The 19,425-nt window shown below is 48.8% G+C and overlaps 4 protein-coding genes across 4 annotated transcripts; all 4 read left to right on the top strand.

Annotated features, from left to right (window-relative positions):
- Positions 1-11: 11 nt before the first annotated feature.
- On the top strand, positions 12-7,982 carry ETH_00019610 (uncharacterized protein; the record flags this gene model as incomplete). Its single annotated transcript, XM_013375782.1, has 19 exons — positions 12-126; positions 675-802; positions 1,095-1,146; positions 1,371-1,507; positions 1,693-1,824; positions 2,141-2,284; positions 2,554-2,741; positions 2,960-3,053; positions 3,169-3,368; positions 3,537-3,607; positions 3,827-3,893; positions 3,992-4,100; positions 4,441-5,318; positions 5,769-6,014; positions 6,242-6,485; positions 6,592-6,861; positions 7,094-7,139; positions 7,320-7,566; positions 7,769-7,982. 19 exons carry the CDS (start codon positions 12-14, stop codon positions 7,980-7,982), a joined length of 3,582 nt encoding a protein of 1,193 aa, XP_013231236.1.
- Positions 7,983-8,033: 51 nt separating this feature from the next.
- ETH_00019605 (uncharacterized protein) lies at positions 8,034-8,875 on the top strand (the record flags this gene model as incomplete). The annotated part of the gene is made up of 4 exons (XM_013375781.1): positions 8,034-8,237; positions 8,344-8,433; positions 8,495-8,585; positions 8,700-8,875. The coding sequence occupies 4 exons, from the start codon at positions 8,034-8,036 to the stop codon at positions 8,873-8,875; spliced, it is 561 nt and encodes a 186-aa protein (XP_013231235.1).
- A 256-nt stretch (positions 8,876-9,131) lies between these two features.
- ETH_00019600 (uncharacterized protein) lies at positions 9,132-9,836 on the top strand (the record flags this gene model as incomplete). The annotated part of the gene is made up of 2 exons (XM_013375780.1): positions 9,132-9,284; positions 9,618-9,836. 2 exons carry the CDS (start codon positions 9,132-9,134, stop codon positions 9,834-9,836), a joined length of 372 nt encoding a protein of 123 aa, XP_013231234.1.
- A 5,610-nt stretch (positions 9,837-15,446) lies between these two features.
- Positions 15,447-17,134, top strand: ETH_00019595 (uncharacterized protein; the record flags this gene model as incomplete). The annotated part of the gene is made up of 2 exons (XM_013375779.1): positions 15,447-16,853; positions 17,003-17,134. The coding sequence occupies 2 exons, from the start codon at positions 15,447-15,449 to the stop codon at positions 17,132-17,134; spliced, it is 1,539 nt and encodes a 512-aa protein (XP_013231233.1).
- Between the last annotated feature and the right edge of the window lie 2,291 nt (positions 17,135-19,425).

Genomic DNA, 19,425 nt, shown 5'->3' with positions numbered 1-19,425 from the left:
GTTCTCCACAGATGATTCACGACCACTTGAGGAATCTTCAAGGACCGCCGAGACAGTCGTACGCATTTCGCGTTGACAATCTCAGTTGCATTGGAGAGTGGGAAGCGCAGGAAGATAAGGAAGAAGGTGCGATACATTTGTTCGTGTGATGTCTGTGCAAGATTTAGGATGCATTCGTGAGTATTGTCGATCGATGTACTCCAAGGGAATCCTCTTCCATGCTTCTTTTGTTGCCACAGTGGGAGCTTCTTGACTTGAAGTGAATATTTGATCCATGCATCATTAGTTGCAGAGTAGGATCACATCAAAATGTACATATGCGGCCGAGCACTGAGGTGCCTGAGGGCATTGATAACATGGCGTTATGACTAGAGTACAGCCTATATAGGTTATCAGCGAGGGGGGAAGTGTCAGGTTTCACAATTGAAAGAGTATATTTCACTATTTTAGCTCAGTTTACCGGGGACTGCAGCAGCTTAGCAGAGCGTGCAGACACTAGGGACTTCGAATGCAGTACCTGTGCCTGTAGCTTTCACAGCAGCATGAGGATCAAAGGTATACCAGAACAGCCTGCGTAAGGCCTATGACACGCTACATCGTGTTCAGTCGGGGCTGAATCTTACTTAGTCGAGATGACGTGCATGCATGAAATGGCGATTGATACTTTGTTGCAGCTAGGGCAGGGTTTGATAACGATAATGAGTGGGATGATCAGGAGTATGCTGACTCAATGGCAGGTGAACTGCAGGAAAAGGAGTGGCAAGTGAGCAACGCAGGTCCATTTTTAATACAAGACGAAGGAGTGAATAAGCTGTGTAGACGAATAGCACCTTCTGAGAAAATATTTGAGTCGCCACAAAAAATTAATGACTGATAACACACTCTTAATCCCACTATATGCTGTCTATGGCAGTACAATTTTCGTTTTCCGTTGCGTGCCGCTGTTTGTCTGTTTGTGAAGTCCAAAACCACGAGCCTCGCAAGCCTAGATGAAATCCACAACTACGTGCAGAGGACATTGAGTCGGCTGGCTGCTTGCAAATCGTTTGAAGAAGCCACTAAAATAGGTGAACTGCGATTTTTCGACTTCACAGAGAGGCACTCAGGGCTTCACCTTTTATTCGGAAATGCTGCTGAGTGCACTACGTACATGTCCACGATTGTTCGAAAACTAACCGTTGACCCTGTTCGAAGGAGCGCTGCTAAAAACGCTGTGTACTTAGTGACGTATTCACGAAAAGGTCTTTGATTTGTCCAAGATTTTCTTTTGAAGGTGTATGTGTATAGCGGAGTGATTGCCAATTAAAAACAGCATGCAGTTCAGACGAAGGACTCGATTTCAACTTTTTCCTTCTGTACTGTAATGCCAGAGCGAGACTTTCGCACGAAGGAACCAGACATTCGAATGAACAGCGGCACAGGCGCCGAGCCAGACCCACCAGAGCTAGATGCCATGGACTACCGAAGCGAGTACTCCATGATGAATGATGCTCACGGCTCAGCCAACGTAAGCATCTGACAGAGATGTCTTTTCAGTTAGAAGCTCCTGACGCTGCAAGAAGCTGTGCAGTTGGCTTTCTTAGCGTCTGTGCCAGTGCATTTCACAGCTTGCCTCGTCAGCGAGCCCAACGCAGCTTCATGATGCTCAGTTCATATTTTGTGCCTGTGTTTTGCTGCAAATTTTCTCAACAGATAAGCGATGTGAACAACTGCCACAGTCTGATGGTGGTAATTGCGGGCCTTCCGTTTTTCTTTCCCGTGACAAGCAGACCAGTGAGAAATGGCGAGGAGCTCCTCCTCTCTTACGGACCGCACTACTGGACGGTGAGAATAGGTTTACTGTCATGCTCACAATATTTCATCGCCACTTCTTCAGTGTCCAGGACACTTGGCTGTGAAGCCCTCTTGGTGGCATTCTGACGACGGCCCTGGGTCACAAGACAGAATGGCATCCTGCTCACCCATTTGTACTGTTGCGCGTATCATGAGCGTTGCATGCACATGCATTCAGTATGAATGCTGTGCTGCTGTGTGAACGAGTTGCCACAGCTTCCTTTTTGACGCATAAAGAACCCCTGTACATTTTTGAGGGGACCGCTGGATTTAAATTTTCTTGAGCAGGCAATGCATTCGTTTACAGGAAAGCCAGTCGACGGAAACCCTGCTGTCGTCAACGTTTCTTCACATGAAGGCAATGATTAACATGGCATTTCAGAACAAGAGGGATGCAATAGACCAAGAAGCCAGCGTCAGGGAGGGTCACGCTCGGCTGGAAAAATCTCTCGTAAGAATGAAAAGTACCGAAGTTGGCATATGAGCATCTCATCAGCAACATAGCCTGAGTTCATTGCTCGACTGCCACTCGCGATTTTCACGGCGTATGTCATTAACTGGGCGCGGAGGGGTAGAGGCGTGGTATAGAATAGGGCTTGGCATAGAATAGGCGCAGGCTGCTGCACGTAGCTGTCAATGCGCCTGCAGCATGGACCAGGCTGGATGATGAGCTGAGTTTGTAGAGCGTAAGCATTCAGTGCAATCACTTCTCATTCTCAGGCAGACGAGAGGGCAGCAGAAGAAGTTTCCCACCTACTGGCACGCCTAGATTTATGTGACGACCCGGCAGAGCAGCGTAGCAAAGCGAAGGAATGGGTAGACGAGCTGAAAGGGCGCCTGGTACAAGAAGGAAGAGGACAGGCTATATTTGAGGCGCTGGACAGGGTTACAAGGTCTCTTGCCAAAGAGTAGGCATTTCCCCTTATCGTGTGGTTGCCGTTGGTTTGCTAACCAGAACAGGCCTTATTGTCACTCTCCTGAACTTTTGCATGAAGTAGTATTTTTGCGTGCTCGTTTAGTAGCTTTTGAAAGCTACCAGTGCTTCAAGGGCTTTGCTTGCTATCCCTGGGGCTGTCTTCTGCTCCAAGTACTCGTTTCCGACCTTTTCATTTGGGTTTGCGGGCAGAGGTAATTTAGAGGAGATAGTTTCGGATCTAAGAAGTTTAAATGAAATTTTTAGGAGAGAGTACCAGCTTCGCACGTTAGATTTGAAGACGCAGGTGAGGCCCTCAAATAACTGGATCCAAAGGTCAACTGCTGCCACGTTTTGCCTCCAACCAGCGATTAACTGATATTTTTTGATGTTGTCCTCGCTGCTGGTCCTTGAATTCGTAGGTCAAGCGCTCCGAGGAGGCTCGGCGGAAGGCAGAGAGGAAGATTGCTGAGTTGCAATTCCATGTTACGGCTCTTAACAAGAGTTCCCAGCTATTGGCGTCCAGGATGGAAAAAATGCAACTCGAGCTCCAACGCATGCATGCCGTTACCTCAAGGCATCTTGTCGAGAAAGACAGAGCCATTTGGTCGAAGAGGTTTTGGTGAGCCCTTCAAAGCCCATTTACATCGCGGACACTCATGATTCCGGTAGTGAATATCAGCCCTGCAACTGGGTCGCCCGTCCAATTTTATTGGCATGCATAGAGGCATGCCAAAATAAGTTAACGGACGACCCAGTTGCATTTTGCCGCCTGCTGTGTTTTCTGCAGCAACGAGCTTTGCCCCTATGCGAAAGTGACGGAGCTTCTCGGCGTGCAGGGCCTGCCCGTTCATGCGACTGGTATGCCAGTCTGTGGGCCGAACGCATATAACCCGTGTAAACATTTTGCCCTGCACAAACCTTGAGGCAGTTTAACAGGGCGGCCTCGGCAGTCCTCTACACTCTGGCGTACCGAAATTTCCTCATCTGTGAACGAAGTTTCAAGTGGGATGCGCGCGGTCATGGGATGTGGAGGACGAGCTGCATGTTTGTTAGGGGTTGACTGTCAACGTCATGAAGATGTGTGCAAGGCGAGACGATACCTTTTGGAAATGAACTTACTAGACCTTCACACGGGCAAGTGCGAGTGAGTTTCCAACAGAGTCGTAGATTTTCGGGGGAGAAGTCTGCTGCAGTATTCCTAATAACATAGTCAGCGTGCTAAATGCGATTCGTTTTTTGCAGCCAGTGTGGCTTGCCTTTCGTAAAGGGGCCCCTTGCTCCTCACGGAGAGCAAGAACACTTCTGGCACTGCCGTGCAGAAAGCCATGACATAGCTGAGCTCGTTGACGAGGTGAATCAATAAGCAGTGTAACAACTCTGTCTAGAGCACTGTGCAGTTCTGCGCAAGGTGAACGCTAACGTCGAGGATAATTTTAAGAAACTTGACAAGAGACACTGCATGGTATTGGTATCGTTCTTCATTGTGTGGGCTGCCATTGCTGCCGTTGTACACATGCGTTCCCTCATCGTAGTGTTTAGCCCAAAAAGTAAACTTGTTTCCAAACGCCACTGTTTGCGCCATTCATGAATGAGCGGAGAAGTACAACTGTGGGGCAAAGGTGGGCCATACATTGGCCTTTCCGTTCAGAAGATTAGCCAGGAACTTTGTGTCAAATGTGCATCTGCATCAGGGTGAGAAGCTGGCGAACGGGCAGGGTTTGCTACTGCAGTATTGCCTCAACCTACTCTCGCGGGACTCAGAATTGTGCTGGTTTCTCTTTGAGCTGCTATGTTGCCTAGCTAAGACCTTTGCGCGGCTTCGTCATAAACACATAGCGCGACGTGTGCAGTGGATGCGATGCCTCCAGAGCGGGGCTACCGTAAAACTGCCTTCTCAGATTGGTGACATCCGTGAGGCGCCCTTTCCAAACAAACAGGAGTTTCCACAGCACGACGAGACAGTCTTACAAATGAAAGATGATGAGGTTGAAGATGGCGAGATACGACCTCCTGATGCGTGCACCCGAGTCAATGCGCCGAACATCCAGTCAACAGGAAATGTTAGGGTGGCTACTAAAGGCCACTCACATTCACAAAGCGGCGACGATCTTCTAAATACAACAACAGAAGAGGAGTGCCTCGTCTGCGATTTCGGAACTGGCAGCGCGTGCGGTTTCGAATCAAGTGGATATGGAAAAGGGTATGAGCCACTGCCTTCTGGACAGTCATTCTTCGCCTGTTCCGCCGAGCTGACTGGCACTGCGTACGCAGACTGTGTGGGATTTGAGTATGGCCGCAGCAATCTAAGATTAGCTGGTGGCCATACAGTGTCCAGTCTGAATGAGCACAGGGACGGCAGGCGGGTCTGCGTTTGTGGCGGGAAAGCTGGCTGGGAACGTGCGACCAAACGGTTTCGCTACCTGGCTCCCGTTCCGGAAGATAGATGTGTTTTTCGTTTGCAAAGTGGACTATCAGGAGAATACTGCAACGTCAAGGCGGAGGGAAGCTTCGATTTAGATTCCCTGGTGCTCGATGTTTTCGAAGATGACCCTGTCTTCGATAACACCGAGTAAGCTGCTTGTGCTAAATAGGCTGTTAGAAGCCTACTGCATAGTTAGAGCCTAGTCACCGTGAGCCACGCCAAGCAGGCAAAACAGAGGCGATACGCAGGGATTAAAGGGGCAGGAAGAACCCCTGCAAGTGGCACCTTTTTCATGGTGGTGCTGCGTAGAAAACAGGTAGATACGGTGCACGGTAAGATAGATCCTTTGTTAGGTTTGAGACGTTAGCGCTTTGCTTTCTTGTTAGGGCATGGCTCAAAGCTTCGTTCGTCTGACATTCAATTCCGGCCAGTATATTTGTATTTCACGAGTGTCAATGGGCATGGTGCTGTCGGTTCATTCTGTGTGTTTTCCTGTTGCGTGGAGCTTTTAGCGGACAGAGCAAGCCGTGCGCTCATTGATCTGTTGAACTGAATCCGACAGATTAAAATGTTGTCGCCTGCGCCTGGTTAATGCAGCTGGGTGGCGTGGTTACTTGATCTGGACGTGCTCCGGTGGGCTCTTCCTGGTGACACAGAAGTGGAGAGGCGCAAGCAGGTGCATTTGCTGGTGTGCAACTTTCCTCTGTTGGTTCACACTGTACATTCCGTATGTTACAACAACTGCCTTGGCTTTTCATTGATTCCATCGGCTCTAAACAAAAATAATTGGCTGGGAGAATTTCTTGAGGCGGTTCATCAGTGCATCGAAGAAGTTGAAAGCGAGTGAGTCCTCTGCCGTTAGTTAGCCACGTCGGCGTAGCATACAGGCGTTCAGTGAAAATTCTTTTCTGGTGGAGCAGAAGGAAGAATATATAATGCGAACTGGGGAAGATAGCGTTGAAGGATTGGTTTCGAAGAAATGCCGTGATTTTTAGGCGGGACTAGAAGGCGAATAGCATCTCCTGTCTTTGCATGTGGCTTTTTGTGCGTGCTGTTACGTTTCATTTTAGATCAGAAACGACACCGACTATGTGGATATCACGTTTCTTCCGCGCTGTCGAAAACGCACATAGGGCACTGTCCGCCATTGAAGAAGAGAGGAAGACTGTAGATGTTGTAGCGCTTGAGAGGGACCTTGCTCGGAGGCGTCAGCTGCTTCGGCAAGTGGAGGAGCTTCGGGACCGTCACGCTCTTGCAGCTATCGAAGCTAGCCGGAAAGGCGTATCCGTTAATGACAATGATCTGCAAGTTGATGTGAGACTTCACCTTGCGATTGTGTTCTGATAGCCAGTCAGAAAAGGCCGATACAGACAGTAGATCGCCTAGTTGGAATATGGCCATGGTGCTTTTGCGTTTTCAGGCACTGGAGGAGGGTGAACTGTGGAACGAGATACACAAGTTGTCTAACGCAGTCAAGACCCAGGTTTCTTTGCATTTAAACGCTTGGAGGCAGCAGTTGGCATACTTCATTGATACGCGGTACTTGCGTCTTGAGCAATATGAACGACAAGAAATGTTGAATTTGGAGCGTCTCCGCGCAAAACGCAGCGGAACGCAAGCTATGCACGACACTGACAGGTATATGACGCGAGAGCAAAAGGCTCTATCTTTTCGAGAAAAAAGCAAAGAAGTGGGACTAAATTGTTTTCGTTACTTCTCTTTCCGCTGGAGGGTAGGTCATCTATCTATCGCTATTCCTCTCATCAGGGACAGTACAAACGTAAATTGCATTTGTGCAAGTTTGTGCAAAGCCAAATCCTGTCTCCATTGTCGTTTGTTTTATTGCCAGAACGGGCCTATTTTTTAGAGGTTATGGCTAAGCTCAGTTCTTGCTTGGCCGCACTCTTGCTTTGCTGCTACAGATGCGCCGCTTTGAGGATTGGATTGATCGAATAAAATATTTTGCTGGTGAGTACTATTGGATGCGTATGAAGGTGGGTGTCCTTGCTTTGTCGGCGGGGAACACAGAGTCTACAATGTGGATTTGTGCACAAACAACGAATATCGATTGTTCTCCATTCATCTACTGCTGGTGAGGAATTGCCTCCCAATAGGGGTGCGAATTTCTCCCCAACCCTTTGTATTCAGGACTAGAGGGGGGTAATGTGCCAGCTGCAGTGAACAGGACGCTAGCAGGTATTGCAAGGTATGCAGATGTGCGACCTGGAACGTGGGAAAGAGATGTGACACGAAGCTCAACACTTGAGTTGAACAAGGAACTTGACGTCATTATAAACTCAGGGGATGCTGACAACTTACTTGGAAAACCGCTGTTTGACTTGGCGATGGATCAGTGGCCCCAACTCAGGAGGCTTGTAGATATCGGCAGAAGGCGGTATGGTGCCCTCCTAGTTCCACGGGCGACTTGTTTTACATCAGTCGCAGCATGAATATTAGTGTAGTAGTATCTACACGCTGCTTGTGCATTGCTGGCTCTGCTAAGTCGTACGTGCAAATACATGACTACGCACACAGATGGTTCGGCAATTGTTGTCGAGTTTCTTGCGTGCAGTTTCATGCCTTGCTTTTTGCTGCAGGACATTACAGACGGCTAATTCGCAACTTGCAGAGGCAGCAAAACTCCTTGAATTTTCTCATCAGCAAGAGCTCCGGTTGCAACAGCAAGTGCAAGAGCTCCAGGAAAGAGTGCAGCGCCTGCAGCTGCAGCATCAATCCATTCAAGACCCTTCGGAGGAGCTGGTACTTTCTTTAAATGTGAATCTCACACTGTTGCCACAGACTTCGCAGTAGACGGTTTTTCACAACAATGTTGTTGTTGTGCCTATGCAATTTTTGCCTCAAATGGAATGTGGGTGCTCCGAGCAATCCCTGGATTCGCAGAATCAGCAGCACCAACAAGAGCCTATACGCCAAGAGCTGTCACCACAAACGCAGCACCAGCAGCTGGTGCACCAAGCTTCCACAAGGCCGGTAACAGAAGCACCATATTTCTACGGAGGCATCCGACAAGATTTGAAGATCGCTAATATTTCTCACGAGGCAAGTGTGGGAAGCAGCAAATATTTCGTCTTTCTCGTGAAACGCGGTTATTGGATATTGCTTACTATTCAGTCTCCAGCCATTATACTCTTGTTTTTCGTTTGCTTCTCAGCGCGTTAGGAATCAAGATCCCAGCGTTAATCCTGCCGTACGCCATTATAACCCTGAGCCGTTTCACTGCGACTGTCGCAATTTATTCGCCGTGCATAGCTATTACGCTGAGAAGTGCAGGAGCTCCATGTTTTCTGTCTTGTTCGTTGTAGCCGCTTTTGCTGCTGTATTGTGAAGGCAGCTCAGCCCACACTGTTCTACAGCGTGGGGATTACCCGCGCATCCCTAAAGAAGTGAGAGATGGTGAGCTCCGTGTCTTAGTGTAGACAAGTACGCTTGTTTCCTGAATGAACTATCGGTGACTGGCATAAAGTCCCGTGGTCAGGATCGTTTGAGCATGTTTCTTTCTGCGAGCAGATACTGCCATTGGAGGGGAAGGCTTTCATGGTGGAGTTTTCCGCTACCTGCTGCCTCCTACACCCGTTGTCTTTGAACCGCCCATTGATGTCAATAAAAGCGGCTGTAAGAAAACGATAGGAACTATTTTTCTCTACGAAGCAAGAGCTAGGTATAAACTGTTTCGAAATGCTTGATGTCTGTTTCGTGGACAACTGGAGATGGCAAGCGCCTTCTACCATTCATTATTTTATTAACAGATTTGCATATTAGTGTTCAGTCAGATTACAGTGAGACCACCCATACCTGTAGATGTCAAGAAAGGGCCCGCTGAGCAATTGACCCCGATTTCTGAATGCAGGCCTGCAAGGCTTTTTACCCGCTGGAAGGACGGATCACTTCACGCTCGATGTCGTCCTGAGGCTGCCAATACTTACAACGGATGGTTCGAGAATGGTGTCACTTAACGAAGATGGCTATAACAAAGCGTATCACCAAAATATAGATTCACACCAGCAGGTCTTCTTCGTGTATGATCCTTTGGTCTGTACAAAGGTGAAGGAAGACGGCGCCTACAGCGATGTTCGGGCATTCGGTTGCACCCGAGTAGGTCTAACAGACCAGACAATTCATCCTGACCTGGCGTAGTTCCTCATTTTAGGCCGTGAATGGTTACTGTAGGCTTCTCTATTCGCCTATATGGTGTGCCTATATGGTGTGTGTGTGTGTGTTACGTTTAGCGCAAGACGTTCGGAAACCAACGGGTGGGATAGGACCAGAGCAAATTTTATTCGTGGGCTGCACAGGGGAAGCGTTTTTTTTTTCAATGTTTTAACTTTGTGGCGTCGTTGTGGCTTAGCAAACTAAGGAATCCCAGCATCTTCACATCTTCTCAACATCTTTTGCCTCTGCCTATTGTACCGTGTGTTGGTCTATTAGGAAATTCCACACAGATGCGCGCTTATGCTGGGTGCGCGATATTGGGTAGTGCATCGAGAGAAGTCCGACAGAGTTCAACGAGTCGACATAGGAGTTGGAACAGCAGCTCCAGTTCGTGCAGTGCGTGGATCAGGGGTCTCTCCAGATCCGCCTGTGGAGCACTTTTTTTCGTTTTTCAGGCGAGATGTCGACCAGACGACACCGGCGAAGTACATTTGAGCACACAGCACCTTATATGCGCTTTCCTATGAAATTTATCTTCAAATGCATGGCCTTGCATGTCGCATACATTTTTCGTTGATGTGCACATGGTCATGGGTTTTTGTTGCAGGGAGGCCCCTTTTATTAGGTGAGCGAAATAGGTGAACGTTAGCACTCACGATAGGCACGATTCTGTGTGTGAAGAACATTTGGGGTGTGCCTTTCTTATGTGGTTTACAGAGTCACTCTGAAGTGTGTGAAGGAGAAAGCACTAGTGGGCGAAGCAAAAGATGGTCAGCAACAAGGTTCTGCCATGCGCGTCTTTCCGTTTATAAATGGAGAACCAGAGAAATCTTTGACGGTTCCGCGCATGTCAGACTTTTACAAAATATGCAGCATAAGTAAGTGTGTCTTCACATGTGTATAGCAAGAACACGAGTTCGTCGCAGGAGTCCTCCTTTGCGCCTATTTAATTCTTCATGTTGATAGCCTAGCTCAGCTTTACATCCGGATATGGAATCTAATGGATGTAATGTGTTGGTTAGGTGCTCAGGAGGGATGCCCATAACCGCTCGAAAGAGTAGTCAAATCAAAGTAGCTGATGCAGCTATCGAGCTGCTTTATGTGCGAGGTGGGCGTATTCGTTCCCAGGGGTGTGGGTTTCAGCTGTTCGTGGAAACCACAGTGTATAATATCACGTTATGGGCCCCCTGGAAAGTGACCTGACAGCTTTATACTGTCTGTCTTTGCTCGTTGTGCAGTGTTTAGCTGCGACTTCGACCCTGGCGAGCTACCTGCACCCCCGGACCCGCGACTACTGCTTCCTGGGCAGCGCTACGCTCCAACAGAGCAACGCGAAGCTCCACAACTGGATGAGTGGCCACAAAGAGGGCAACAACACTGTGTGCAAACAGATAGGAGCATAATGAAACACTTGCATATGGATTCAAACCAAAGGAAAGCACATAGGAGTGAGGAAATAATGATCTTGGGGGTCTCCCCAAAAGAGCAGGCACTGAGTTACCACTCAGGTGCCGATGCAACCAATTCAGATACTGTCTCCATGGTACGTGAACCATGTGTAGCTTCTGTGAAGTACCCCCCAGTAACGGACTTCGCGGAGCAACAGAGGGAGCCACAGATTATTTTTGAATGGATACAATCTGCCCCTCCGAAGGCAAGCTTCGTTTCTGGACAACCCATTCACCAACGTTCTGCTCCAGCCGTAAGGGAAGCAGTGAAACAGAACATGCACTGCCCGCCATTGGAGCAGCAAGATTCTACACGACCGCCAGTACAGCGAGTAATTTTTCCAGCCTGTGCAGAAGGGAGGACTCAGCAGAGTGCTGTAGTGCCACCCTTCATCATACGCAGGAGAACCAACGTACAACCTCCAGTTCCGGAAATGCTTGAGCGGCGAGCGCTAAAGAGGCATCCGCACAAGGCAAAAGGTGCATGGAAACACACAAAATCATGTGCGGGTTGCAACATAAAAGAGGAGCCAAGAACCTAAGTTGGCTAGAAGAGCTTGGGCTTCACCATCGTGCAAGCAAAAGACATTCGCTTCTTCGAGCAACAGGCACCAGCTTTTGCCGCGCTTTCCGTAGCCTCAACGTGGCTGACGGGTTGGTTTTGGAAGCTTCAGAATTTGAACTATGTGCGTTGAACGTTCATTCTAAGTGCCCAAACATGTTGGGGAAGTAAACTTGGAGGGCTTCTACTACACCGCGCCAATGCAGACATAAGAGCCCAATCCAGCAGAGTGCTAGCACCGACAAGAGCGGGTCCCTCTCGGAGCTTTGTCTCAGTCTGGTGACGAGCTGCTGAAATAGATTGGTCGATGAGGTGCACATGTTGCCATGTAGCAACCTGACAGCACAAATGTAGTCGTTACGAAATGAGTATCTCTGCGGAAGACTGAGGTGCTCAACGTCAACGCATATGAGCTACAGCATCAAAGAATGGTTACTCTTCGCTGACCTGGCTGTCGAATGGTGCTTGTTGAGCGCAGCAACTTTATCGGGTGTGAATTTGCGTTTCTTGGTGCGGAGGCAAGCATCTGCGCCGCAGTCGAGCAAAACCTACGAAAGGGCAATCATCATATGGAGAGATTAAACATTGAAGGACTGAGTCGCTGAGCCTGTGTATCATTTAGCCATGTGGTTCGTTCGAATTCTACCGCCCTCTACCAGAGCTTGCGTAGATGGTGCGCGCTGTGAAGAGGCGGCGGGAGTCAGTTGTTAAATTTCACTATTACTGTGAGAGTTCGTCGTTGGTTCCCCTTGCTCACTCTGCAGATGTCGGAGTATCCTCTGGCTGCCGCCAGATGCAGCGCTGTCCATCCTGCTTTGTTACACACATTGACGAAAGCGTGGGTTTTGCTCAACCCTTCGGATTTATCACCAATTATGGATTTAGCAGAATTATCTTCTATACGCTCAAGAAGCAAAACTATCCGACAGACGGCAGGCGCGCGAGAGGGTCGCGTCCCTTGGCATTCGGGACACTTGCACTTTACGCGTCGTGTATAGCTCGTTTCTTTGATCACCCCAGGTAAATTTACAGTACAATCGGTGGCTGGACATGCGAAGCGGCGGGCATTGTAGACAAGGGCATGAAGCAGTGTATCTCCTGTGCTGCTACGTGAATCGAGTGGTGTGCCACTGTCTAACAAGAGCCTGAGCATGCTGTAACTCCCACAGTAGAACGCCGCAGTACACCCACGATCATCGCGCGATTTAAGTAGGCAGCTGCGGCAGATGGGAAATTGAACATGCAACTCATGAGGTTGATTGGATCCCCCAAGAACCTCAGCTGGAAATTTAATGGATGCTGCCCTTCCCAGACATTTTCGGCAGCGTGCATTTGAGTGTAGCGGCTTCTGTGACTGTTCACTTAACAGAAAACCAGCTAGAGAGAGGTCGTTTTCTGCCGCTGCGATATGTAGAGGAGTCAAACCGTAGGGCAATGGAAACAAGTCTTGAAGCGTATCCCCATAGCACTGCGTTGCCCCCAACAGTAAAGCCGTTGCCTGCAGACACGGACGCACGCCTCATTAGTGGTGTACAACCCTGTAAAGAATGAGTTGAGACTCGATACAACTTGTCAAACCTTATTAACCTGGGTGCTGACAGCTCGGGCAAAGTCAGGGATTTCTATGATGGCTACGGAATAGTGCACTGTGTTTGTTCTTGGTTGTTTGTTCCCTAGCTGTATTGCATTTCTATGAACAAGTTGACTTCAACATAGCAGGAATGTCCTTAATCGTTGTGCACCTGTCAGCTTTGCATCTATGATGGCATGCTGGCAAAGGTTTCCATCATAAATATCGTAAATGGAGCAAAAAGGCAACGTTGATATCATCGTAGCCTTCATGACAATTAAGTTGACTGCCAAAACAAAATGCATACTCTCAAGCTGCGCTTCTTGATTGCATGTTCGAGAGGGAAAATGCCAGTCTCAGAAGGCATGTATAAGGACGCCCCACGAGCCAATAAGAAGCGAACTAAGTCAAAGGCTTCTTCTGATCTTTGTTGCAGCAGCTTCCGGGTTGGAAGCGCTGGAGCATGTTGCTGAAACACTCCTTCATTTTCCCTTCTCATGAATTCTGCCTCCTTCTCAATCGCAGCTGCAACGGCTACCAAAAGCAAGGGCCTTCTGCGTCCCGCAGGTTCTTCTGTCATTATGTCGGGTGAGATGGATGTAGTCCCAAACACGGTTTCGGCAGCCTGCAGGAGCCACTGACTTCCTGAGAGACTTAAGTTGCCCTGGATCTTTCTTGGTCGTTTCGATAATTCCTCTCCTCTCTCCATATCGGATTCGTCAAGCGGTATCGCTTCCTCATTAGTACGCACATGCATCAAAGCTGTTGTACATGCGCTCGCTAGTTCCTTTTCAGCGTGATTCAGCAATGAGGGTGTACCTGGATACAGAAATAATATACATTGGAAGAATCCGTGAGCCTTGTGGATAAATAGAAACCTTGATGCAGTGTATTTTGAGAGGGCATTTTGAAGCCATCACGAATATGCTTTATCATTCTGACTGATTCAACTTCTGCGATGCTGGAAGGTTCACGACACCGCAAATGGTTTTCCCCAAAGTGCACATCACAGCTAAAGAGGTGCATTGACTCCACTTTCATGGCTAATGCTTCCCTCCGCACATGCTACGACAAGCAAATAAGCCCAAAGCGTGGGCCTGCTGCAAATTTTTAGTTCCAGTTTGGAGCTCATTTTAGGATTTGGCTGTGATCAGCAAGTCATTGCCGAAAGAGATGTGCACAGAAATGTTGAAAATTATTAGTATGTGAACAATTCGGGTGTCGGCACAGTAGCATTGAGAGAGCACGAGTAGCTGAACTCTACGGCTCGTGCCGGTGACTTCACTGGGCCGAGGAGCCGTCTCTGACCTTTGGAAGGTGCACATGCCTCTCCGAGCATCACGTCACTTCTTGGCTTCCCCATTTTCAGGAGCTTTTATTGAATTTAGACTTTGTAATGGCCTCAAGTGAACTATGCTGAGCGCTGTCGTGTTCAGTCGAGGGCAAGGTGCTGTCATATCATGCGTCCGTTCTAGCGACACGATATTGCAAAGCTGTGCACCGAGCTATTCCTGCGGTTATGCAGTTGGTTTCAAGAGCCAAGAGACCCTATACTTCCCGCATTCTTTTCTAAGGAGAGAAAGCACGGCACTGAAGGAATTTCGATCCGCTCTCAAGGGCCGGTGCCAAGGAGGTTTCTTGTTTTCAGGGCGGCATAGGTTTTTTTTTTGCTTCGATCAAAAGAGCAGCTGCATAAACCATACAGCTCTGTGGGCCAATCAAATTGTCTCCATCTCCAACTTTCTCAATGACTCGGTTCGCGGCCTGTTCTTGTACGTTGTCGGCAGTATTTAAACGGTGTTCCGTGGCTAACAACAGAGCAAAACGGTGTTTTCAGCATTGCAAAAACTATGAAACATTACATTTTTAGTAAATGTTTCAAGAGGATTCGGTGCACAATTCTAAATCAAGGCAGTCCACTGGCCCTGGAAACCCCTTGAGGCCGTTCACCCTGCGCAGTGTTGTGTGCGCCTATGCCTATATAAGGGCGCGACGCGTTCCAAAGGAAAACGACGCAGTATCTAGGATGAACAAAAATGGTTATGTGACTTCTTCAAGTTAGAGTACAGCGGCAGTGCCTCTGGGCGAGTGACCCCGGTGAGGTGGCACACTGTTCCAAGGAACACTGGGCAGGCAAACACTGAAGACATGTACGGAGCACATGAAAAAAAGAAAATAAAAACTGTACTTAATAAATTAGTATTAAGTGGACAAGTCGACTGTCGATGCCTTGCAGCAGGTGACCATTTCCAGTGCATGTCAGGCGTGCATCCTGCAGCCGAACTCCCGCTCGGCCGCAGGGTGTAGGAATGGATAATCTACCCAAAAGTATTTTAAGCTCCTTCCCCGAATACAATTTAGCAGGTCAGCCTGTTAATCTTTGCGCTTCTAGAAAATAGTCAATCAGAAAGGGTAATATTACCATTCACTCCTGGCAAAAAGCCTTTTACGCATTTTTCGCAGTTGTCTTCGGCTGTCTTTTCGCTACTAGTGAGTGTTGCAGCATTTAGCGTTTATCACTACAAATGAAGGTCCTACTTCTCTGCTTTTCTGCCCTGATATGTGCCCTTTCTGCGGTAGCAGCGTTGGCTGCCGCAGAGGATTCGACCTCCAGCACCCTTCCGCACACCACAAATGAGCGGCTATGCAACGAGAATGAAGGCACTTTCAGTGCAAGCTCGGGGCCGGAAAGGCAACGAGTTACTTCAGGGGCAGCTACAACGAGGCATTTGCAGGCTTGGCGGTCTCGTGGTGGCGCTCGTAGCTATTCAAACAGTTACACGCCTAGCTACAGCAGCACTGGGAGTTCAGGCTACACCTCACCCACCTACACAATGAGAAGCAGTCCGTACAGTGGAACTTACGCTGCGTCCACTACATACTCCCGGGCAACGCCAACGTATTCCAGCACAGGGGTTTCTTATCCAGCAAGCACAAGCAGCGGAACAACCTACTACGGCGGTGGAAACAGTGCAACCACATATGCAGCAGGTGGCCTTTCAAGCCCAACTTATACAGGAACTAGTAGGTCAACTACTACATACACAGGAAGCAGTATGTCGACCCCTACCTACACAGGAAGCAGTGTCTCTACCCCCACGTATGTAGGTTATTCTGGCGGCTCGCGTGCGACCGGCGGCACGCCATACATGAGGTCAAGCAGCACACCATATTATAGTACGAGCAGTAGCCAGCCTTCCTACAGTGGCACAGCATACAGTGGCTCCAACATGTCATTCAGTGGAGCGACAACTGCAACATATAGCGGGGTGTCTGGCGGCTCTGGTGCGGGCAGGGCGTTCATGACTAGCCCTGCCTCAGCATTGAGAACCGTCTACCCTAGTGGAAGCAGCAGTGTCATGGCCTCCGCTCCCAGCCCAGTTGATGGTGCTGGTCGCGTGGCACCAATGCATGGCAGCAGCACACCCACACCCAACAGCGGTCCCGGCGAAAGCACGAGTGGGGCTCTGCGCTCAAGGTCAGGCATACCGGCAAGGGCCTCTTTCGGTAGTGGTTCTACAAGTGCTGTACAAAGCGCAACGACCGCCTCAAGCGCCCGTGGGAGGACTTCTGGCTTCACCCATCCGGCGGCAACACGACCCAGCCCAGCGAGCACGCCAGCTACCCACAACTCATCTGGCAGTGGCCTAACCTCAACCCCATCAGCCAGCACAAACACGCCTTCTCCTGCAGCATCTGTGCCTGAAACTAACGTGCAAAGGGGTAACAGCAGTTTTCGCTCATTCAACGGGGCCTCGACTGTAACCCCCGTAGCCCAACAGCAACAAGCGCAAGGGGCTACTACCTATTACCTTCGCGAGGCTGACGGGTCACTAACTCCAATCGAACCTCCTCCGTACGATCAGATGAAGCCGGATTCCTACTACACGGATCTCTACCTGACTGACAAGCCCATTAGATTTGAGAATCAAGTGAGGCCACGCGTACAAAGTTCACGTGCGCTCATTAAAAAATATAGTACTAGTGATTATTTGTGCGTGTTCAGCTCGGCAAAGCACGTGCGTGCTCTAATAGTTAATACGCCATTGCTGAGTCAGCATGTGTATTACTGCGAACTCAGGCCACTAAAGAGCAGCAATTTAAAAGAGAGCTTGAAAAGGCCCACGCAACCAATATCGAAATTGAAAGTCGCCAACCAAAGCAAGGCGTTATGAGCCTCCCAGTCACGGTGGAGAAGAAGGGAGTAATGTAACAGGCCAGAGCACTTAAGTACCTGACGGGTTCTGCACTGATGACGGCCACGCCACTTCAGTGCAACAAACCTACTGACATGAGCAAGCCTACTGCAAATAATGCAAAGATTTGCGCCTTTAGTCGAATTGTGGACCATTCTAGGTGCCAAGAGGCTTTCTGGTTAGTAATATTGCGTGAAGAAGGCGTCTACAAAGTTAACACGAAGCCATCCAGAGCGTGATCCGCTTTGCAGACGAAGTCTTCCGCAGACTGTCCACCAGGAACAATTTACTTCTTGCACAGTACTTGGACTCGGTGTATTTGTCTCCCCTGAGAATGCATTCATCTAGGGTTGTTTCAGCTTCAGGGCAGGCTACGGTATCTACGGTGCTGCAGTACGGAACCAGGAGATGAGTCTAGTGCTTAGCGCCGTTTCATATACTGACAGTCATATACACAACGTAATCACGAGCTGATCACAATTTCTGCTATTTTTGGTTCTTTGGTCGTCAACTATTTCCGTTGTAGTGAAAGCGAATGGAGGCCTCTCTTCCTCCTGGTTTCAAGCGGTCATCACGTTGCTCGGAATACAACGCTTACATACATGGCCAATATTGACTTATTACCAGCTAAAACTAGTGCACCAGTTGGAGGAAGCAATGATGTGCATCTCATGATACTATGTACGAGCACCTCATGGCTTTTCTACCTGCATTGAGATTCCGCACTACGCTGCGATCCAAAAGTCAGTCTCAAACGGCGTGCTTATTTGCAGGATATTTAGGTAGCTATGTAAGAGACAGGATGCTCGTTGGGGCTAATGTTTAGTACTTTGTAGCTCCAGCCGTTGGTAAGAGGTGGCACTGAATCTTCCTCACCTTCTCCAAATGGAGTATTTCCCAATGCTTTTCTCCTACAGTTTTGCGATGGTGCAAACAAATATTGATCTTCATTTTTCAAATCATGAAGCGTAGTCATGAAATATGTACTTTCGTCAGAGAAAGTAGTCACGCAATTATCTTCATCTTCGAAGCAGTGTGTTGCACCTGCCTGGGGTCATGAGCAATAGTTCGCAATCATTGCAGTACGCCGTGTATTGGTGCAAACAGTAAAAAGATATGTTTTAAACGGTTGCGAAATAGGCAATTTCAAAATACGGAATCCTTTAAATTGTGACCCGATCTTCGAGCTGGCTTGCATGTATTGCGTAGGACCTGCCGAATAGGCTAAGACCAAAGCACTCTCCTTAGCTGCCGCGCTTCATTTAAGAATTTATATCGTGTCGATGTTTGTAGAAATACCAAACACACATATTAGTAAGGTACAAACTCATGGGTGTTCGCCCTCGCGAACACTGCGGATGCGCGGACGCATCTTCAGCTCAGGCGATAGTATTTTCTCGCATTCGTCCCTTCGCCCCGAGGTTCATTCAAGCGTAACAGAAGTTCTCTTATAATTTTTGTTGGATGTTTCTGAGGAGCCCTTCAGAAGCGCTGCATTCGACGCCAGCCTGCCTCCAGTACAGGGCTCTCTGTCTGCGACAATGGCAAGCCGCGGCTGGTCCGAATTTGTGACGTATCTACGCACCTACGGACGCACAACCCATTTTTGGGGTCCTGTTGCGAACTGGGGATTCGTCATAGCAGGCCTCTCAGATATGCGCAAAAGTCCCGAGTGCATAAGTGAGCGAATGACTGGGGTCTTATGCATTTACAGTTTGCTCTTCATGCGTTTTGCCACCATGGTCCAGCCACGTAATTCCCTTCTCTTCGCATGTCATGCATGCAATGAGGCAGTCCAGCTGACGCAACTCTACAGGAAGCTGAGCTACAATGCCACCAAAGCCAATTCCACAACTTCCACTGCTTGACAGTAGGGAGTTACAAAGAGCAAGATCTCTGACTGAAAACCTTTTTCCAACATTATAGCGACAGGGTGGTAAATCCTGTTGCTCGATGGCACGGAGAACAACGTGTGAGTAGCAGGGCCAACGCACTATAACTTGAAGGTAAAGTGACAAGACGCGCCGCAATGCGTGCTGACCTCGCTGCCGTATTGGAGAGAGCCATTTAGTGTAGGTGGGGCCAGTCAAGTGAACGGTTGGCTCTCGTCGACGGCACGCCACAACAGGGGTTCACAGCCAGGGTTCAAAGTAGCGCAGGCAAGCAATAGTTTCAGTTCAACCCTAAACGGTCTTGCGCTGCTATGTGGCCACCAAGTCTGGCTTCACTAGGGCGTCTACTTTGAGGTTCTGCGTACTATGCAAGGAACCTTTTGTGAGGTCTCAACTGGGAATCTTTGGGGACTTCT

This window comes from Eimeria tenella, genomic scaffold (assembly GCF_000499545.2).
Source record: "Eimeria tenella Houghton genomic scaffold, Eth_scaff3, whole genome shotgun sequence".
Classification (NCBI taxonomy): Eukaryota; Apicomplexa; class Conoidasida; order Eucoccidiorida; family Eimeriidae; genus Eimeria; species Eimeria tenella.
The sequence above is the reverse complement of the archived record's forward strand: the minus strand, read 5'-3'. Positions and strand labels throughout refer to the sequence as shown.